The sequence below is a fragment of the Ornithorhynchus anatinus genome, chromosome 17 (assembly GCF_004115215.2).
Source record: "Ornithorhynchus anatinus isolate Pmale09 chromosome 17, mOrnAna1.pri.v4, whole genome shotgun sequence".
Classification (NCBI taxonomy): domain Eukaryota; kingdom Metazoa; phylum Chordata; class Mammalia; order Monotremata; family Ornithorhynchidae; genus Ornithorhynchus; species Ornithorhynchus anatinus.
Genome location: NC_041744.1, coordinates 5,327,789 through 5,350,658, shown reverse-complemented (window position 1 = coordinate 5,350,658; position 22,870 = coordinate 5,327,789). Strand labels below are relative to the sequence as shown.

Below are 22,870 nucleotides of genomic sequence, written 5' to 3'. Positions count from 1 at the left end.
TCGAGTGTATTTACTGAGCGCTTACTGTGTGCAGAGCATTCAACAAAGTGCTTGGGAGAGCACGACAGAATAGAAAGGTTTTCTGCTACCCGTGAGTTTACAGTCTAGAGGGTGGGCTGAGTAGGAAAATGCTTTGGGGGGACATTAAGGGGGATTGAGCCCCTTGGGGGACAGGGAGCGCGTCCAACCTGATAAGCTTGTATCTTTGCCTGTCGATTAGTAAGCGCTTAACAAACACCTTAAAATTTTTTTTTAAAAAAGTCCAGGACCGTGAGGAGGAGGAGGATGTGTGGGGAGAAGGGAGGTAAGGATGTGGGAGTTCTGGGTTTGGGGTGGGGGAGGTGAGAGTTGACTGCAGCCAAAGCCACAGGAAGGGTCAGCCCCCATACCTTTGGCAGATTCCTTCAGCAAGTGGGTACAGCGCTTTACCAGCAGGGAGAACATGGCCAGGCCCAGTGCTGTGGCCTGCTCCTGGATCACAGAGCGACATTCTTCAGAGAAGCGATCTGAGGAGACACAAACCAACCCGCCGTAAACACTCGGGGTTCAGAGGGCCCAGGTCCCCCCCTCCAAATCCACCCGAGGTCCGCCGGAGGGCCCCTGGCCACAGACTCCTATGGGGCAGAAAGAGCTGGAATTTGGCACGCCCTCTTCCGGCTCGTTTGACCACACCCTTTCTCCAGCTGGAACCCTGGCAAGCTGGACTCAGTTTCTCCAGGTGCGGGGGCTCAGCTGCTGAGCCTAGAGCAAAGACTGAAGGTGGAAATACTGTAGGAGGAAAAGACAAATTGAAAAGGGAAACTATTTCCTTTCTAGGTAGCGGGACCACCAGCCCAGCCTGGTCGTCCCCCGAACCCCCTCCCGAGGCTGACGGGCGTTCCCTAGCCGGTACCCAGGATTCCTTCGGTATTTCTCCCAGAGCCCCAAAAGGCAGCTTTGCATTTTGCCTTCTGACGCCCCGTCAATAGCAATGGTATCTGTCAAGCGCTCACTATGTGTCAAGCACTGTTCTAAGGGCTGGGGTAGATGCAATCTAATTAGTTTGGTCACAGTCCCTGATCCACACGGGGCTCACGGTCTTAACCCCCATTTCACAGATGAGGGAACTGAGGCACAGAAAAGTGAAGTGACTTGCCCTAGGTCACACAGCAGACAAGCGGCAGAGCCGGGATTAAAATCCAGGTCCTGGGCCCGTGCTCTATCCACCGGGCTGTACTGCTTCCGCCGACGTTCACTCTTCCGTCGGCTGGGGTAATTCTTGGCAGCAGGAAGATCCCAGACCTCACTCTGCCTTCAAAGGCGGTTAGGAAGCGGCCGGACCATTCGGTTTCCCTTTCTCCTGGGGAACCCCTACACCTCAGACGAGCTCTCCATACCCCGAGTCTGACTAATCGGCACCTCCGCAACCGACCCAACTGCTCTGGGCTTGGCCAGACGAGCCCACGGCTCCCCAGTCTGCAGCCCTGAGGGAGGGGAACCCACACGGTTTCCCTCGGGGGCCGACTGGACCCCCTGTGACAAGTAGCCTGCCCGACTGGATGACAAGTAGCCAGCCCCCGGAGGGGTGTGAGACCTCAGGGGCTCTGGCGGTGGCTCCCGCTCATTCTGTCAGAGGAGAATTTTCAAGTGCTAAAAGCCTAATTAGCCGCGTGTTTGATCTCCGTCCCTGCTGGCATTTTAACCCAAACAGCCCAAGGGGGAGGCGCCTCCCGACAGTTCACCAGTCACACAACAGCTTGTCAGAGGAGCTTAATTGAAGCCGTTACTCGGGGAGATGCCACAAGACCACAGCTATTCCCAAGGAAAGGGACCGACGGAGGGCCTCCGCCTCTTCCCTACGGAAGCGAATCTGATCGGAGCATCTGCAGCCGGGCCCGAACCACTTCTGAGGGCCCCGGCAGTGACAGGGAGCAGCAGGCTGCGGCGGGGGGGTGGGGGAAGAAGGGGGGGGGGGGGTTCTCGCTCGCTCGCGCCCAGCGCTTGGGTTACACTCTGTGAGGCCGGGGGGGCGCCGGGATTCCCGGGGGAGGCTGAGGCCGTCCTAGTTGGGCCCGAGGGCCCGGACTGCAATTCCTTCCGCTGTAGCGGAGGGCACCTCTCCACTTCACCTCGGGCAGTCTTCTCGCGGCCGCCCCGCTCCTCACCCATCCTGGCACGGGGCTGCCGGTGGCAGCCTGGACCCACGGGCTGGAGAAACTGAAAAGGATTCCAAGACGCCTAGAGCTCGAGAGCAAGATCTGGGGTGATGGGAGAGGCCGGAGGGAACGGGACGAGATCAATCCATCCATCGGTGGTGTTTTATTGAGCGCTTAGTGCTGTACTAGGCAAGAAAATAGAGACGAAAACGCTTGACCGCGGAAGAAGTGTCCGTCTCCCCGACTAGACCGTGAGATTGTTGTGGGCTACCAACTCTGTTATACTGTACTCTCCCAAGAGCTCGGGCCAATGGTCTGCCCACAGTGAGCGCTCAATAAATACCACCGATTGTCTGATTAACTGAGCTGTCGGTGGGGGAATCCTCTCGACGGAGCACAGGATATTTTTATCACTACGACCGGCCTGCTCCGGGGCTGTCCTTCCCTCGACAGGCCATCCCCGGACAAACCACTCACGCCGAGGGCCACGGACCCGGCAGGCCCCAGGTTTGGGCCCGAGTCTCGTTTCATCAGCATCTTCTGCTGGAGAAAGGTCACCACACTTCAGTTCCCCTTTCACCCTCGCCTGGGGAGCCGACTTTCCTGGCTACAAAACAGACGTCTCGACTTAGCGCTGACTGGGGGACCCGGAAGATCTTCCCTCTTTCCGGAAAAGGGAGAGGAGGGGCTGATTCCCCCAAACTCTCCACCTCCCTGGTGCGCGTGAGCGCACACCCACACCCATCTCATTCGCTTCTTCCTCTGAGCTCTACCCACGGCCCGTAGGCGAACCCAGATTTTCCAGAGCGGTACTGCAGGTGCAAACCCTACTACCAAAGTGTGGCAATGGGCTGCAATCGATCAAATGTATTTACTGAGCACTCACTACGTGCACGGCACTGAACTAGGCGCTTAGGAGAGTATAATACAACACGATCAGGAGACGTGTTCCTTTCCCATAACGAGCTTCCAGTCTTGGGCTGGGGGGAGACATACAGACATCGGCGACACCCGAATCCTTCCCCTTTGCAGGGAAGTGACCTGTCCAAGGTCACGTAGCAGGCAAATGGCAGAGCAGGATTAGAACCCAGATCTTCTGACTCCCGGGCCCATACTCTTTCCACTGGACCACCGCTTCTCACGCAATATCTCAAAGACGGAGATCCAGAATGGACATCTTCGCATCGGGCAGAGACTCCTTACCGCTGCCTTCAAAGCTCTCTACCAGTTTTCCCCTCAAACGTATCAGCTTTCTTCCCCTTCTTGCTCTGTGCTCCTTCCCACGCTTGACACTCCCACCTTGACCCCACGCTCACATTTTCCCCGTGGCCTACACCCGCTCCGTTTCCACCCCCAAAATCGGCCAGACCACGGGAGTCGCCGTCATCGAAGCCCTGTTAACATTCCATCTCCTCCAGGAAGGCCTCCGTGATTGCTTCCCGGCACCTCATTCTGCATCGACCCGATACCGCCCTTAATACTGACATATTTTATTCCCATCCCCGGCACTAATCCGTGCCGTGATCAGTAGTATTTACTGAACACCGATGGTGAGCAAATTACAGTACTAAACACCTGGGAGTGAGAAGACACGATCCCTGCCTCCAAGAGGCTTACAATCTAGCTGGGGATTGTAAACTGCAGAAAGCGGACCGTAACGGAGTATAGACGATTAGCACGTGACCAATCAATCAATCATTGAGGCCTTGCCGTATGCAGAGCACTGTACCACGTGCTCGGGAGAGTACAATATAACGGATTGGCAGACCTGTTTCCTGCTCACGGGGAGCTTACAATCTCAAGGGGGAAACGGGCATCAAAACGAATTATGGATATGTACATAAGTGCCACGGGAGGCTGAGTACTTAAGTGGGGTGTGGAAGGGCCGCAGTGGTAGTGTGCCTCTATGCCTCAGTTTCCTCATCTGTAAAATGGGGATTCAATATCCTGCCTCCCTTAGACTATGGGATGAGGATTGGGACCAACCCGATTAACCTGTATCTTCCCCAGTGCTAAAGCAGCGCTTGACACATAGTGAGCTTTTAACAAAAAACATTATTATGATGTAATAATTATAAGTATGGGAAGATTAGAAATTGATCGGGAAAAGCCTCCTGGTGCAGATGTGACTTCAGATGGGCTTTGAAGATAGGGAGAGTTGCAGTTGGCTGGATATGAAGAGGAGAGGAGTGGTCATTTGAATGAGAAGTCGGGGTAAGACCTGAAAGGTTGTGGAAGAAGAAATGCCAAGATTGGACAAACAGGGAGGAGACAAGGACAGCCCCAAGGTTGCAGGTGTGAGAGATGAGAGGGAGGGAGGAGGGCTGGTGTCATCAACCGCACCTGGTGGAGGAGAAGATTTGGGAGGGAGGATGAGGAGTTCAGCCTTGAACACACTGAGCTTGAGAGGCTGGCAGAGAGGTCATACGGGCAGAGGACATGGGACATCGCAGAGGAGAGGGGTCGGGATTAGCAAAGTATATTTGGGAGTCAAAGGTATAGCGGTGGCAGTAGAAGCCACGGAGGTGGGGAGCGGCGAAAGAGCCGCAGAAAAAGACTGTTCATTTCCACTGATGTGCTGAATTACCTGTTTGGCTATTCATCCCAATACAGTGGTACTCTTTCCTCTTAGATAGCATTCTTCGGTCTGCTTATACTATTCGTAAATCATTTTTTCCTGCCCGTAATTCATGGGAGGGCAGTAATCGTGTGTCCTTTTTTTTTTTTGGTGCTCCCCTAAGGGCTTAGTACAGCGCTTCACACTCAGTGGGCGCTGAATAAATGTCATGGATAATCAAGACAACAGAGACCCAACTCCGTGAAGGAGTTTCTTCAGTGCTCGGCACATAGTAAATGCTTCACAAATATCATAGTTATTATTATCCTACACACGTCTACCTCCCTCCCTCTCTCCTGTGTGTGACCAGCCTCCTTTTTAAGAGGGTGAGTCCTCTGAGAGGCAGGGATGAGGTCTAATATCATCTGGGTAGCAATCGATGGTATTTACTGAGCGCAGAACACTGTACTGAGCCCTTGGAAGAGCACAATACTACAGAGTCCGTGGAATCGTCCCCTGCCCCACCAGGGGCTTATTGTCTACTGTATTCTTTCCCAGTGTTTAGTTTAGTGCTCTGCACACCGTAGTATAACTTCTATCATTACTGCTAAAGTGTTTGGGGGTAGGCTGAGTGGAAGAGGCAGCAGGCAATAGGGAAGTGGCAACTGCATGAGTGGAAAAGGTAATAATAATAATAATAATTATTATTATTATGGTACTTAAGTGCTTTCTATATGCCAAGCACTGTTGTAAGTCCTGGGGTAGCTACAAGTTAATCAGGTTGGACACAGTCCCTGTCCTGCCTGGGACTCGCACTCTCAATCCCCATTTTACAGGTGAGGTAACTGAGGCCCAGAGAAGTGACGTGACTTGTCCAAGGATACAAAGCAGACAAGTGGCAGAGGCAGGATTAGAACCCAGGCCCTTCCGACTCCCAGGCCTGTGCTCTAACCACTGAGCCCTGCTGCTTCTATAATCTTACACTATCCTCAGTAAAACCCTCCCCACCTAGGGAAGTGGCCACTCATTGCCACCAGCACCAAGTGCCCGCAAGGTAAGACATCACCCAGCACGCCGGGGGTGCCTGGGATGGGGAGAGGGAGAGCGGGGGTGGGGGGGGGGATCCGGCACCAGAAGAGCGGGAGGGCCTGGAGCGTCAGGATGAGAGCGACTCTCCACACATCTGCTTTCATCTCCTTGGGTGAAGAAAAGCGGTGGCAGAGGGAGGATTAGTTGTCACTGGGCCTGGATCGGTTTTGTGACAAATGGCAGCTCTTGGGTCTGGTCGCCAGATCCAACGAAATTCCCCAAGCCAGGCCTAATGGGGCTCACTACAGAGAAAGAGCAGGCGTCGCTACTTGAAAGAATACTTCGAGGCCAGGGCTCTCTTGATTTTTTAATGGTACTTGTTCAGTGCTTACTATGCGCCAGGCATTATACTAAGCGCTGGGCTAGATCCAAGTTCATCAGGTTGGGCACAGTTCCTGTCCCCCTTGGGGGTCACAGCCTTTATCTCCATTTTACAGATGCGGTAACTGAAGTCCAGAGAAGTGAAGTGACTTGTCCACGGTCACGCAGCAGACAAGTGGCAGAGCTGGGATAAGAACCCAAGTCCTCTGGTGTCCGGGTCCCACCAGAGATGGACTGACTGGTTGATACTAAGCCCCGCTGACGAAAGGGGTGAGGGAACGGTGGTTCTGGCCGCCGCTGGGTCTCAGGGATGTTCTGTTCGGCGAGCCCACTGTGGGCTACGGGGCAGACGGGGCCCGGGACACAGTGCGGGCGGCTCACGGACCACTCCCACTGTGGCCTAGTGGCTACAGCACGGGTCTGGGAGTCAAAGAACCCGGGTTCCAAATGCAGCTCCCCCACTTGTCTGCTGTGTGAGACCTTGGGCAACTTCTCTGCGCCTCAGTTCCCTTACCGGTAAAATGGGAATTGAGGCTGTGAGCCCCATGTAGGACTTGGACTGCCTCCTACCTAATTAGCTTGCATCTACCTCACCGCTTAGTAAGGTACCCGATGACACATAGTAAGTGCTTAAGAAATACCATAAGAAGAAAAAAACCAACAAAAAACCAAACCTCTCACCACCACTGCAAAAACCCTCAAGCGCATGTCCTGTTCAGGGCAGGACCTACGTTTCCCCTTTTAACCCTGGTTTCCGGGCAATGCTGTGTGACCGTGGCTGAGTTCCTTCCCATCTCTGTGTCTCAGTTTCAACTGCAAAAATGGGTATAAAATCATTATTAAATTTGTTAAACGCTTACTACGTATCAAGCACTGTTCCAAGAGATGGGGTAGATATGAACTAATCAGGTTCCCGTCCCACATGGGGCTCAGGGTAGAGGAAATGGGATTTAATCCCCATTCTACAGTTGAGGAAACCGAGGCAAAAGAGAAGTGACTTGCCCACAGTAACACAGCAAGCATTTGGCAGAGCTGGATTAGAACCCAGGTCCTCTGAGTCCACTAGGCCTCGTTGCTTCTCTCAATAAAATGCTTATCCTCCTTCCCTACTTAGACCGTGAGCTCCATTTGGGACAGGGACAATGTCCGATCTGACTGTACTGTACCTACCCTCGCTTTCAGTACAACGTTTGGCACACGGTAAGCGCTTCACAAATACGACAGTTATTATGGCAAGGGATCAGAGGAGGGACGCTATTTGTTTTGACGAGCACAGAGTCAAGAGAATCTCAAAGTGACACACAGGCCCAAATGCAATCTCACGGTCAGCAGCGTCATCTGCAAATCAGACGACTCGACCAAAATACGGGAAGAAGACTCTTCTTGCCCTCAAAAGCTGGCAAGAGAGGCTGGTGCCATGCCACAGATGCTGAACTTCGAGACCCGGTTCCGTAATTGTCCAAAAATAACAACAACAATAACGATGATAATTGCTAAGTGCTTTCTGGGTGCCAAGCACTGTGCTAAGCACTAGATGCAAGCCAATCACGTCAGACACAGTCCCTGTTCCACGTGGGACTCACAGCCTAAAGAGGAAGGAAAACAGGTATTTAATGTCCATTTTCAGATGCGGCACCAAGGAGTGAAGTGACTTGCCCGAGGTCACCCAGCAAGTAAAAGGCAGAGCCGGGATTAGGACCTAAATCTTTTGACTCCCAAGCCTGGGCTCTTTCCGCTTGGCGACGCCGCTTCTCCTGGAACATCCCAGGTTCATCTTTGCATCAAGCAGAAACTCCCTATTCCACGAAGGTCCCTGGGCGGGGGTTGGAAGAGGACTGGCCCTGGTCCTGACTCTGACCCAGGAGTTCAGAAGCACTCTGCTCTAGTTCAGGAGCCCCACCCCTACTCCAAAGCTACTCGAGAGCAGAGAAGCGGTATGGCCTAGTGGAAAGAGTCCGCAGATCTGGGAGTCAGCAGACCTGGGTCCTAATCCCGGCTCCACCATTTGCCAGCTGTCTGACCTTGGACAAGTCGCTTAACGGCTCTCTGCCTCGGTTTTCTTACCTGTAAAATGGGGAACAGATACCTGTTTTGTTTCCCTCCTTAGATGGTAAGCTCCAAGCAGCAGACGGCCTAGGTATGATACGTGGTACCTAGGAAGCACTTAACCAATTTAATCAATAACCAGCATTGGGAGGCACGGGACACGGGTTCTAGTCCCGGCTCAGCCAACCGCTTTATTATTTATTTATATTAATGTCTGTTTCCTCCTCTAGATGGTAAGCTTCTTGTGGATAAAGATTATGTATACCAATTGTATTCTCCCAAGAGATTAGTACAGTGCTCTGCACACAGTATACAGTGCTCGGCACGCAGTAAGCACTCAATAAATATGACCGATTGCTGTGTGACGTTGGACAAGTCACTTCGCTTCTCTCTGCTTGGCTTTTTTTTTATGGTACTTGTTAAGCGCTTACTATGTGCCGGGCATTATACTAAGCACTGGGGTAGACACACGTTACTCCAGTTGGACACAGTCCCTGTCCCATATGAGGCTCATAATCTTAATCTCCATGTTCCTGAGGAGGCAAGTGAGGTCCAGAAAAGCTCAAGTGACTTGCCCAAGGTTACAAAGCAGTCAAGTGGCGGAGTCACGATTAGAACCCGGCTCCTTCCGACTCCCAGGCCTCTGCATTTTTTTCCATTATGCCACATTGCTTCTCTTCACTTCTCCGTACCTCAGTTCTCCAGTTCTCTCTCCTACTTAGACTGTGAGCCCCACGCGGGCCACGGACCGTGTTCAACCTCACCTGTACCCACCCCTGCGCTTACAACAGTGTTTGACACCTAGTAAGCGCATAACAAATACCCCTTTAAAAAGTTATCCTTATTATTATTATGCTTATCATTATTATTAGTATTATGTCATCTAGAGAGGGACCCAAGCTCCCAGAATCAAACCATTCTCTAGGGATAGGGGGTAAAGGGGCATGTTCCCAGGCACTTACAATGCAGCCAAGCCACCACAGGACTGAGGAACTCATTATTCTACTAAATGGCCTTTCCCTTTCTTTCCAAAATAAGCCTCCTCAGGGTTTAGCGGGGCGGGTTTGGCCGAAGGGGAAGACCGGGGAGGGGAAATGCTCCCTTCCGCAGGGGAAGTCACCTGAGGTCTCAGCCCGGTCCCTCTCCTCCCCAGGAGAGGGCCGAGGGACCGTCACCCTCCGGGGTCCCGGGGAAGCCGGTCTACCTGGTCTGGGGTCGGGGGGGGGCGGGGGTGGTGGTGTTGGAGGTGGGGGAGAGGGAAGAGCTCCCCGCGCCTGTCCGGCGGGGACACGCTCTCATTTTCTCGGCGCACACGTTCATGGAAAACATAAACCAACTGTCGTCAAAGTTGTATGAAATCAGGAAACGGAGGGGCCGGGAGAAGGCTGCCATGTGGCCGGATGTTATGTATTTCTAATTAGTGCTATACATCTTTCAGCGGCGAGTGTCCTTCTGCTGGGAAACACAACACACTGCCCTTGTTATTGTAACTGTCAGAGAAGTGCTTAAACAGATAATCTCCAGGAAAAGTGATAAACACGGCCCCTCTCCCGCCAGTGTGTGCGCGATGGCGCTGCCAAAGCAAAGCTGTGCCTGACAGCTCCGGTATGGCGAGGCGTCCCCTCCGACAGGAAACGGGAAGGGGGAAAAAGAGCAGGCCGGCAAGAAATCGGCTTGCGCCCCCACCTCCCGCCGCCCCCCCTTCTCGAGCCCAGCGACGGGACTGGAACTTTGGCCGCCCTCTGGAAGCTCCCGGTTCTGCCTCTCCAGCCTCAGCCGGTCCGGCCGAGGGGGGAGGGGAAGGGGCGGCTGCTGGATGACGCTGAGGGAACCCCGGGAAGAGGGGACAGGCCGGACATTTTTCCGACGTGGAAGTGGCGCTCCCCGGGAACCCCGGAGGGACCCCAGAATCGCTCTCCGTCGACGGGGGGGCGGCGGTCAGGGAATGCGGGAAGGGTGGCTCGAAAGCCGGGCTGGTGGTCCAGGGCTTCCGTCGCCCCGGGGGGAGGTGAAACTTCCGACGGCTACGGAAGATGAACTCCGAGTGAACTAGCGTCCCCTCAGACCCTCGCCGGTGCTCGTGAGCACTTCACCAATTTGCACTGCTGAAAATCACCGCCTGAGAAACCGGGCGTCTCGCATTCTTTGCGATGCCAATAAAGGAGCCCTAACGGGGCTCCCGCCCCGAACCCCGACCGGCTTGAAACGGCATTCCCGGCACAGCCCCGCCGAGTGGCAACCGAGTCACGGTCCCGCTACGGTCACTACGCTCCCCCTTCCTCCGCCACGTCGTTCGAGCTCCATCGCATAACGAAAACGAGCATCCTAGCTGCCGCGACCGGATCCGCGGGGCTGGGCTCTAACTCTCAGCTGGAGTCGCTGGAGAGCCGGCCCGGGAAGGGACTCGGGGGTCCAACGGCAACAGTGGAGTTCTCCTTTGTACACAGCTGGCTTCCTGCCTGGAAGAGGAGGATCCCGGTCACCGAAAGGTAGGCACGGGGTAAATGACATCACGCTTTGATGCCCAAACAGGAAGACGAGGAGACACAAAAGGTACCGGGTATATGACCGGAGAATCTGGCTGATTGCTTGCCTGATTCATCCCGCCGCGGGGCGGGGCGGGAGGGGGTTGGGGGTGCAGATGAGACAACGAGCTCGCTAGGTCTCCTCCCCTTCTCTGTCCCCTCCCCCGCTTCCCCCAAACGGGGAAGGAACTGGCTGGTTGGTCTTCGGTCACCTCCAAGCTGACACCACCTGGAGGCAATTTGCTGGTTCTTATCTCGCAGACACAAGAGTGCTTTCTTCATGAGTCAGGCTCCAGGCAGACAAAGGGTTGGCACCGCTCCTGAGCAATCCACCAGAATCTCCCTGTCTACAGGAAGTGGGCAACGAGAGCCCCAGCGGACTGCCTCCTCGTCCACCCAGGCTCCGGGGCGGGAGGAAGGAGGCGGGAGAGAGAGAGAGGAGGAAGAGGACGAGGAAGAGGGAGGACGTAAGAGGGGGACGAGGAGAAAGAGTAGAAGGCGGTGATGGTGGTAGAAGTGGTGGCTACACACAAACCAGACAGGAACAACAACAACAAAAAAACTGACAGCAGAAGCGGAGAGATTCAGGACCACAGACCATCTTCCTGCTCTTTGCAGTTCCCGTGGGTGCCAGCGTCTTCATACGTGTGTGGGCGTGTGCCCCCCTGCCCTCTCCCCGCCACTCACACACACACACACGAAGGAAACGGTAAGTCACTGAGGTGTCAGAGGTTATCGGGAGCAGAAGACTGTCACGACTCAGGCCCCCGGGCACAGTCCACGGAGGAATGGCCAAGGAAGGACAACGGCCTATGGGAACCACCACCCTTTCCCTCGCAACTGAGCTCCCGTTTCCGGCCGATCCAACCCAAGCTCCGTCTCTAGACTGAAAGCTTGTTGTGGGCAGGCAATGCGGCTGTTACAGTGCTATATTGTACTCTCCCAAGCACTCAGTACGGTACTCTGCACACAGTAAGGTACTCGAAAAATACGACTATGTCCAGCAGCACCAATGCCTGATCCACAGGGAACAGATATAGGAGAGGGGAAGCACGAGCCCCCAGTCCTGGCTGGTTTTAGTCCGCCGTGACCTGGCGGTTCAGGGGGGTTCAGACCCTGAGGTCCAATCCAAGTCCACGCAGAGTCCTACCCTGCGGGTTCCCCAAAATCCAACGGGCCAGTCTCAAGAGCCAACTCCCCCAAGAGGCAGCATCCGAGCCCCTTCCAGCGGGAAGAATGACGAGGGATGGTACAGGGGTTTGGGGTTAAAAAACAGAGGCCCCAGAAGGCCCCGGGAGCCGTGAGAAGGGGCCAAAAAACCCGAAAGGGTGGGACGGAAGGTGTGGGGACGAGAGGAAGAGCCGGGGATATCTGGAACGGGGGCACCGGGGATCTGGGCTAGAGCCCTGCTTTTCCCCGCCCGGAGGTGCTCGGCAGGTCAGAGACGCTTGAGGAAGACCTCGCATGAGGAGGCCTGGGAAGGCTGAGTCGGCTCTCCCTGTGGAAGCCATTAGATATTCAACACTTCATTTGTTTCCAATCCTGTGTGAGTGCAGCTCCGGGCTGTGGGGTGAGAGGCTCTTCTCTGACGTAACCAGGAAGCAGCTGCAAAATTAAGGAATCCCTCATGACATCATAAAAAGGGTCGACGGTTTACGGGGGAAAGTATAAAAATTAATTACATATTCCCACACGACTCTCCCCCCGCGCCCGCACCTCCCCGCCCACCGCCAAACCTGCACACATCCCTCCACACACCTCAATCCATTCTACACCCTCTATTCCGCTCCCCGGCCTGCCAAACCCTTTTCTTCACCGACGACACGGAGAGCCGCCGGACCACAGACCGGCTCCTCATCGAGGGAAGCAGCGTGGCCGGGTGGAAAGAGCCCAGGGCTGGCGGTAAGAGGACCCGGGTTCAAATCCCTGATCCACCCCCCGCTTGCCGTCTCACCCGGGGCACGCGACCCAACTTCTCGGCGCCTCAGTTTCCTCATCTGTGAAACGGGGATTCACTATCTGTTCTCCCTCTCCCTCAGACAGCGAGTCCCACGTGGACGGGGGCTGGTTCAGTCAGAAAGTCAGTCAGCCGACTATTTACCGAGCGTTTACCGTGTGCAGAGCACTGCACTACGCTCGGGAGAGTACAGCCAACAGTATAACATATTCGCCGCCCACAACCAGCTTACAGTCTGGGGGGGGAGGCAGATATTAATATAAATAAATAACAGATGTGTACAAAAGGGCTACCGGGAAGGGGGATGAATAAAGGGAGCAAGTCAGGGCGATGCAGAAGTGAGTGGGAGAAGAGAAAAGGAGGGCTTAGTCAAGGAAGGCCTCTTGGAGGAGACTGAAGGAGACTGTCCGACCAGATTGTCTTTTACCTACCTCAGCGCTTAGTACAGTGCTTGGCGCCTAGTAAATGCTTAACAAATATAATTATTGTCTCAATTGTAATCATTTCAATAATTAAAATTATCGTTAATAATTGCACTGGTAATGATAATGGCGATGATGATAACTGACAAGATTAACGTGCAACCAGGAGGAGTGAGCCACCTTCCCCAGTGAACAAAGCCAAGGAAGCCAAGGACCCTTTCCACACCCAGGATCCCTCAGTCATCCTGAACCCAGTTCCATGCACACTTCGAATTTGAGCTTCACCCTTCTGACCCGGGTGTGAAAACCACACCTCCATCATCCCTCCCCACCACGACGATGCTGCGGCAGCTCTCCTTCTGCCTTTAACAAAACCGTTTTTTAACCATTCAGACACTTTCGGAAAGGCTGATCACCGGATGGCTGATCAGAAAGCTGCAGAAGTGTTGGGGGGGGGGGGGGGAGTTTTTCATTCTGAGAGGAAATTTGAAAGGACCTCACCAGGTGGTACCTTTAAAATTTCCTTTCAGAAAACATATATCCTTGGGGGAGGAGGGAGGGGTCGCAAATGCCCATGGGAACTGGCTCTTCCCTGGCTGGGGCTGGCAACGGCAGCCTCGAGCCCAAGGGACAAGTGGAGGGTCACGTTTTCCTCCCAAAGGCGGAGGGGGGGGAAAGGAAAACCCTCTTAAAATGAGTATTTCAGGCTTTTCCAGGAAATATCTGTGGAGGGAGAGCGATTTTTAGAAAATGTTATTCCCATAAATTTCCTGAAAAGGCACATCAGTCAAAACACAGACTCGAGCCATTTCCACCTTGACTTTCTCGCAGCCGGGTCTCTGGATTCCTTCCGTGAGACGTTCCTGTCACTGAACGCTTCCTGCCCGGTCCCACGGAAATCCAGCTCCGCCATCCCTGCCCGGGGCCTGGGCCCAGCCGCCAGCAGCCACGCTGCCTGTCCAAGTTAGCCTGAGCCTCAGGGGGTCTGGGGTGGGGGCACTAATCACATTCCCCACACCACCAACCCCCAACCAATCCCCTCACCATCACCTTATTTTTGGAGTGCTAAAAGTTGGCATAAGGGGCACCAGCTGGGCTGACACGGGCTGTATTTGCCAGCTCCTGCACTTACTTTTTGAGCTACCCACCGGGTCCCCTGATACTGCCAGCGTTTTTTTTTTATGGTGCTTATGATTTTATTTTGTTTTTTAATTAATTGTATTTATCGAGCACTTACTGTGTACAAAGCACTGTATTAAGTGCTTGGAAGAGTACATTATAACAGCAGACACATTCCCAGCCCACGACGTGCTCATGGTCTACAGGGGGAGACAAGCATTGATATAGATAAATAAATAAATTACGGATAAATACAGATCGATACACGTACGCTGTGGGGAAGGGAGGGAAGATGAATGAAGGAGCAAGTATAAGCGGCACAGATGGGAGTGGGAGATGAATGAAGGAGCAAGTATGAGCGGCACAGAAGGGAGTGGGAGAAGAGGAGAGGAAGGTTAAGACAGGGAAGGCTTCCAGGAGGAGATGTGCCTTCAATAAGGCTTTGAGGTGGGGGAGAGCAATTATCCGTCTGACATGAGGAAGGAGGGCGTTCGAGGCCAGAAGTAGGATGGGGGCAAGAGGTCAGCAGCGAGACAGACGAGGTCGAGGTACAAAGAGAAGGTTAGCACCAGTGGAAGGAAGCGTGCGGGCTGGGTTGCTAAGGGCTACCAGAGGAAACAGCGTGGCCTATTGGATAGACACCGGCCCTGGGTATCAGAAGGATCTGGGTTCAAGCCCCGGCTCCGCCACGTGTCTGTTGTGTGACCATGGACAAGTCACTTAACTTCTCTGTGCCTCAGTTACCTCATCTGTAAAATGGGGATGTAAGACTGTGAGCCCCATGTGGCACATGGACCGTGTCCATCCTGATAAGCTTGTATCTACCCCAGCGCTTAGAACACTGACTGGCACATGGAAAGTGTTCAACAAATACTTTTTATTTATTTACATATATATATATATATATATGAAAACACATACATATACCCATAAACACATGCATATACATATATACTTACGCATATACACATATACATAGATACACACACCGAGGTAGATACGAGCAAATCGGGTTGGACGTAGTCCCTGTCCCGCTAGAGCTCCCAGTCTCAATCCCCATTATACAGATGAGGAAACTGAGGCACAACTGAAGTGATTTGCCCAAGGTCACACAGCAGACAAGTGGCGGAGATGGCATTAGAACCCATGACCTTCTGACTCGCAGGCCCGTGCTCTAACCACTATAACATGCTGCTTCTCTTGTGAAACCTGGCTCCCTCGGAACAGGGTGGGGGGAAGAGGGGAGGGGAAGGGGGTGTCGAGGAACCCGCCACAGGCTGGCAACTCCTGGAACACAACAAGCAGGGCAAGTCCCTACTCGTGGGTGGGAGCCGCTCCAGGCTTCAAATCATCATGGTGTCAGATGTTATTTACGAGGAGGGAGGAGGTGTGAACGGGGAGGCTTCCCGAGAGATTCGCCCAGCAGCCACCCTGGAATGAAGTTTTTACTGTGACAATCAGAAGAAATAAAATACGGCCCCCTTCCCCTCCCTGCCGTAATAAAGGTGGGCAAGGATTTGGCAGTCGACGCCAAACCGACGGTTTGGAACCTGCCTCGGCAGTGTGAACCTTCACGAGCACCGCGGGCCCGGAGTCAAAGTTAATGAGAGATAACGCCTGCAGACAGCCCCTCTGATACGGCGAGCGGCCCGGGCGGAGAAGCCTTCGGCTTCCGTTTCGAAAGATTAACTCATTTTCTCTTCTTTTTATGGCTTCCTGAGGGATCATGAAAGGGTCTGTCAGAGTTGGCGAACGAAACACGGAGAAAAAACGACTCCCGACCGTCGGCGGAATCCGGTTTGCGGAGGGGGAGGGGGGGATCCGGCAGGGGAAAGGAGGGAAGAGACCCCCATCGGCTGTGCTGAAAGGATCGAGGGTTCGGGGGCCGGCCGCTTTGACGGTCGGCAGTGAAGGGTGTCCCTGGTGGTCTTGCTTGGCGGCTGCCAACCGGAAGCCCCCAAAGTGATATTCCTCGAGCCCGCTCGCCCCAAACCGTCCTCGGTCTTGGGGTTGGAGACCAACGCCCATGTCGACATTACGCTGGTTGATCGCATCGACTCCTTCGGCAGTGGAGGTGCTCTCGGAGTACAATTCAACTAATCGATCAAAGTAATTATTGAATGCTTATCATGTGCAGAGAACTGTCCTAAGCCCTTCCCCAGCCCTATTACAATTCAGCAATAGAGACAATGCCAGTTCACACCAGGTTTACAGTCTAGAAGGGGGGAGCCAGTCATCAAAACAAGTGAACAGGCATCAATATAAATAAGTAGAATTATAGATATATACTCATCAAAACAAGTAAACAGGCATCAATATAAGTAAATAGAATTACAGATATGTTCTGTACTGAGTTCTGGTGTACATATGATGATGATGGTATCTGTTTTAAGTGTTTACTATGTGCCAAGCACTGTACTAAGCACTGGGGTAGATACAAGGTAATCGGGTTGTCCTACATGGGGTTCGCAGTCTTAATCCCCATTTTAGGGGTGAGGTTACTGAGGCCCAGAGACGTTACGTGACCTGTCCAAAGTCACACAGGGCTGATAAGTGGCAGAGCGGGGAGAGTTGCCCGAAGTCACACCGCTGGTAAGTGGCGGAGCCGGGATTAGAACCCACAACCTCTGACTCCCAAGTCTGCGCTCTCTCCACTAAGCCTCGCTGCTTCACTACACACACTGTAAGCAGGACGGACACCGTCCCTGTGCCACGTGGGTGGAAGGAGGAGGAGGGAGGATGCTCGAGCTCACCTTGCCCCAGGGCTCGATCTGCACCTGCCTCAGACTGGTTGCCTCAGACTGCCTCAGACAACCAGGCTCTGATTGTCAGCACTTCTATTTGAGGACTGAGACCAGGTTGGCCTCCCGGGCTTTGGAAACTTAACTCCCAGCCTCGCTCATCCCAGGTCTCTGACAAGACCTGAGGGCGTCCCACCTGGGTGGAAGCCCCTCAGTAGGGTAGCTTTCTGGCCTGTGAGCTCTTTGTAAGCCGCTCCGCCCCCACACCTCACAAATGCTCACCCCCTTTCGTCCCTGTACTCGGAGTGGAAAGTCTGCTTCAAGAAGGTTAGTTCCAGGTACCCAACCAGTTTCTGCAGGGGCCCCTAGCGATACAGTGAACGTCGACTAGAGTCTCCGGACAAGAGGGAACCAGGCAGGCAAAATTGAGGCCACTAGGAGAGTAGCGTCGCTCAGGGGAAAGAGCACGGGCCCAGGAATCAGAGTTCTTGGGCTCGATTCTGCCATTCTTCTGCTGTTCGACCTCGGCCAGGTCTGTCGATTCCTCTGAGCCTCAGGTCCCTCATCTGTCAAATGGGGATTAAAACCTTTCCCTCCTACTTAAACTGTGAACTCTTTGGGAGACAGAGGCCGTGTCCTATCTGATGATCCTGAATCTACCCCGGTGCTCAGTAGAGTTCCTGGCACATAGTAAGCGCTTAAGGAGTACTATAGTAACAATGACGACGACGATGACGATAAGTTGATGAAATGTACATTCTGAAAGGGACGGACGGTCCGTGGGGCTCCCAGCCCCTGCTCATCCCCAGCTGTTTCCGGTTGGTAGTGGCGGGTGGGAGTTAGGGGGGAGCCTGGCGGGCCGTCTCGGTGCCCTGGAGCAGTGCCCGCAGATGGGCGCTCTAAAAGGACAGGACGAGATGGTACCGACGCAGAAACCCAAGCCAGCGCAGACGGGTTTCAGCCGCTCTGGACAGTTTGGAGGGAACCCACCCCTGAAGAGCATCCTTCAAGAGAGTTCCCAGGGATCCCCGGGGAAAAAAAAAACCCAGCTGGAATGATACGGGAGGCCGGGGGGGGGGGGGGGGCGGGCGCGCGGGGAGATCCTTCCGGACCAGGTGCAAACCTCGGTCCGACCTACAGGTCATCAAACAGTCCCGCTTTCCAACGCATTTCTGCATCTGACTACCGGCATTAAGGAAGCCAGGAGGCATCATTTAAAAGCGCAAACACCACCGTCCCCACCGCTCATTGACGCACGTAGAACTCTTCGGCCTAACGCACCCCAAGGCGACCGGCAAACCGCACAGAAGCGGTGCCACTCGCGACCCTTCCCCCACCTACCGCCATCGCCGGGCCGACCGTAGCACGAAGCGACCGAAAGGCATCGCTTTACCCGATCTTCTCGTGACTAACCCGACCTCGTAACGTGTTGGTCCACTGGGCCTCCCCTGTTCCCACCCCCCGACCCTGGAAGTAAGCGGGAGATGCCCCCACATTCCACGCTCCCCTTCCCTCTCTCCTACCGCCCCTCCTGCAGGGAAAGGCCGAGCCTGGCCGGGCTACCACGTCTCTGGGTCTGGGAGCCAGTGTCATAACATTTCCTGCAGATTCCAAATCCGGCTGGAGTTCCAAGAACGAGCACCGGTTTCAACTCTGACCAGCGGCTCTGAGACTCGCAGCGACTATACGGCCGAATAAAATATTTTTTCATAAATTTAACGCCAGCATGTCTGTGTTTGGAAACTTTGAAAATACATGTTGTATGGTTTACTGCACTGGAAAAGGTGCCAACAGAGTTTCAAAGGAAGGGAAGTGTATAACTGTTTCCTTTCAAATGCATTTTCCAATGGGATCCATTCAGGGAAAAGGCTGGAACTAACTAAAACATTATTAAAAACTGTTATGAAAAGAGACAGAGAGATGGAAAAAAGATAGACACCCCCCCACCGAAAAAAAGGGTTCAGAGAATGAGACAGACATACAAGCAGAGGGAAAGGGGATCTGGGCAGTAAGGTTGGGTCGGGGAATGGGGTGAGATGGAGTTTTCTCTGGCAAGGCACCGTTCGTGGTTTCGAATTTTTGTAGATCAATCGATGGGGACGGCAGCGCTGCTGGCCCAGTGGCACAAGGCAGACCACAGAGTTGGCCGCTAGCACGGTGCTCGCGAACTGCTGACCCTCAGTTTTCAAACCAAAAATATTCTTCGGGAAACAGTTCCATCGGGTTCCAGCCCGACCGGTCGGCCGGGCGCAAACAAGCCAAAGCGGCACCCTGTTCACTTCCACCAGACGCCGCTACGCCGGCCGGCGCCCATCAGGAAGGCGACCAACCCGGCCGCCCGCTCCCGGCCCTCGGTTCTGACCCAAACCCTCTCGGTGGGAGGAACGGGGGACGCCCAACCAGGGCCCGCTCTGCGGGACTTGGCCCTCTTCCAGCCCGGGCCCGGTAGACGGTCACTCCACCCGGGGTCACGTGCGCCCGACTCCGGCGGAATCCGCCCCCTTAGCTGAGGGCCGAGTTTGGCCTCGCGTTAAACAGCCGTTACATTTCGAGACAGAGAATTATCGCGTTGCCGCGGAGCTTTACGGCGGCCAGATCCAGCGCGCGCCCGTCCGCCGACTCCCTGCTAAACCTTACACCCGCCACGGTCGCTTATTTTCCCTTCTTGGGTCTGTATCGCTTAAGCGGGGCCCGGAAGTAGTCCATAAATATATATAGTTATTTTAATTTTTCAAACCGGCGACTGTTTCTGGTTAGGGGCAGAGCGTGTCCGGGCTCAGGCGAAGCACTTTCTTTTGGGGATCCTCCAAAGGGGAGACAGGCCGAAAACTAATTCAAGTAGAGTAAGGTGGCTAACTAAAGAGGGTCCGGGGCAGCGGAGGAGCCCCGCACCCTGTGTGGCGGCGGGGAAACGAGGGGGGACGTGGCCGTTCATCCGTCCGTCCGATCGAGCACGTCGCAGACGGAACCGTTGAGGCCGAGAACTTGTGGTCTCGGGGCTGGGCTCGGCCGCTCTGGGGTCGGCGGACCTCGGTGAGGGTTTGCCGAGTTCCGGGCCGTCCCTCTTTGGGGTGTAATAAGCGTGGGCTGTAGCACACATGTTCAGGGATGAAGCGGGGGAAAAAAACAAACAGAGAGACAAAAGAATGAGAATGCCCTGCCAATTTCAATTGTGCGGCTTTTATTTTTAAATGCTTATCAAGCTGAGAGAGAGCAGAGTTCTTGGAAAACAAGGTTTCCTTTCTTCCAGTGCCAGCGTCCAACACCCTCAAGGCCGGGCACCGGGCGGGCTGGAACGACCACGCCAACGGGGCACGCGGCCCCGCGCTCTCCCTTCGGCCCGGCCGCCGGCCGGTCTCACGCCGCTCCGGTTTCCGCCCAGCCAGGGGCTGGGGAAATCGCGGGCCCCAAAGCCTCGGGTGGAAGCTTTTTTTCCCTTCCTTTTCCAGTTTTATTCATCTCCCGACTAACCGGGTTAGAATTCAAGCCAATTACCCGCCGACACCCTCCGCTAGTAAAATCGATTTTTACGAGAACCGACGGCTGCTTTCGTCGAACCGGCCCCGGTTGGGGCTCCGGCTGCGGGGAGCCTCGGGCCGGGCTGCTCACGAGCCTGGGGTTCCGCGGCCACGGGCGGAGAGAACCCGAGGCCCGGGGCCCGGCCGGGGGGACAGGCTGCGGCGCCGGTCCCTCGATCCGGAGCGCCCCCCGCCCTCCCCAGATGGTAGAAGGGGCCCGCCGTCCCACCGGCCCTCGGTCTCTCAACCGCCCGGTTGGCTCGGGCACCGGGTGCCAGCGGGGCACTTTGGGCGGCCCACGGCGAGCTTGGCGGGCCTGGGCTGCCCACGCCCCAGCCCAGCAGAAAAGGGGAACTGCTGTCCAAGACAGATGGATCTCGCCCGGCCTCTCAGCAGAAAGCCTGGAGACTCCAACCGGCGGGAAAACAAACAACTCCCCCCCCCAGTCCCCCGCCCCCCCAACTCCCCACCAAAAAAAAAAAAAAAAAAAACCTCGCCAAAGCAGTTGCACAAGAGCGGCATCAATAATGTGAGGCGGACAGCAACGACCTCCGGGCTGTGCCCTGCACCTCGTCCCAGAACGCTGATTACAGAGTTGGGAATGTTCCCCGCTGGTCCGGGCCAGCCCCCCGCTTGGGGGTGGAGCTGCTGAGAGCAACCGGTAACAGAGTCAACTCTGACCTTGGCTCTTCTGCAGGAGAGCCCGGCGCGGGCTAAATGAAGTGTCCCAGATCCGAAAGGAAAACCGAGGCCCTCTTCCTAGCCGCCCTCCGGGAGGCCGCCTCGGCGCGCTCCGGCTTCTCTGCCCGCTTCCCCGTGCTCCGGTTACACGCGGCTCTCGCTCCCAAGCGCGCTAAAAATAACCGGGTCCAAAGGGCTTCCCTGGGAGAGGGGCCCCCGATAAGAGGCCCGATCCGTTAGGTGAGTCCCAAGGGGGGCCGGACCCTCCCCTCGTCCCCGGCTGCCCCGGGGGGCCCGGGAGGACCGGCGGCTATCTGCCCGCCACATGGCTAACCCTTCCAGAACCGGGAACGCCCTCGGCGGCCGAAACATGGCAGCGGGCGCCGGGATGCCAAAGCCGTGGCCGGGCGGGCCCCCGGAGCCTCTCAAATGCGGCCTGCCGGCCGGGGAGCAAACACCGGCTCTGGAGAAAACACAGCTCTGGTAGAGTAATTAATTTTTTTCTTAACTAGGATTACATTAATTTTCAAGGGCTAATGGAGTCCAGCTGTGATGGGGAGAGCGGCCGCCGAGGCACAAAGGCACTTGTGCAGGCTCGTACAACACTATAAACACGCACACGCGCACGAGCACGCGCGCGTACACAGACCCGCACACCCACACCCACACGCACACACACAGACCTATAAAAAGGATCCACTATAACAGGATATTTTTAGTCTCTACAACGCCGCACTAAAAATACAGCCCCGGCTGATACATCACAGCAGAACTATTCTCTCGCCGTCCCTTCAGGAACAGTTTAAAACATTTATTTTGGTTTCCTTTTGCAACGGTCAGAGCGGAGGGAGAAAATAGCAACTCATTGATAAGAGGAAACAAGAGAGACATGAAAAATTGAAAACTACCTAAAAACTCATGGAGAGGTTTATTTTATTAGTTCTTAATAAATATCTTGCAGATTTCCTCAGGAAATACACCAGATCACATGTAAAATAGTTTGATACTGATGTCAACTGCGTCAACATATGAAGTCTATTAGGGTGAAGCCGCAGCAGGGTGATCAGCGTGCTGAAAAACTCCACAGTCCTGAGCAGGGGAGGGGGTGGAGGGTAGGGGGGTGGAGGGGTTGGGGGGGGGGGGAATCTCACGGCCTTCCAAATTCTTCGAGAGGTAAAAAAGTCAGCCAAGACGCAGAGAGAGAGAGAAAGAGAGAAAAAAAGATCCCACATCCTGCTTTCGGCTGCCAGCAATGTGAAGTGCCCAGAGATTAATTCTATGTCTGGCCTGGAAATGTGACTTTAAAGCACTGGGGTGGGGGGCGGGGGGGGGGGGGGGGGGTAAAGAGGAGAGGGAATAAAAGTTGGGGGTGGGGGGAGAGGAAGAGAGGGGAAAGAGAAGGGCAGGCTAACTGGGATTGGCAGGGAGCCACCAACCCCCCTCCCGAGCCATGTTTCAATGTAGACAGAAGTAAACCCCAACAGACAGCAGCTCTTCGGCCTGCCAGGGCCTTGCACCAGCTGCAGCGCGTCTCTCTCTCTCTCTCTCTCTCTTTCCCTCCCTCTCTCTGCTCAGCCCCAAGTGCAGATGTTCCTGACAGCATCACTTCCGCTTTGCTCTCTTTTAAAGAAATAGCACACACATGTGGAGGCATTCTCTCCCCCATATCCAACAGGGACCCCCCCCCCTCGCCTTTGGGGCTCCCCGCCGGACCCCACAGCGGCTGCGGTTCAACCGGGGGGCGGGTGGAGGGGGGAGT

General features: G+C 54.8%; 1 protein-coding gene across 2 annotated transcripts in view; it reads right to left on the bottom strand.

Annotated features, from left to right (window-relative positions):
• SMG6 (SMG6 nonsense mediated mRNA decay factor) overlaps nucleotides 1–22,870 on the bottom strand; it is a 173,624-nt gene that overhangs the window by 84,445 nt on the left and 66,309 nt on the right. For both annotated transcript variants that reach the window (XM_029082026.2, XM_039914430.1), the window contains exon 11: nucleotides 390–506. In XM_029082026.2, the coding sequence (XP_028937859.1) occupies nucleotides 390–506 (117 nt within the window). The remainder of the gene's footprint in view (nucleotides 1–389; nucleotides 507–22,870) is intronic.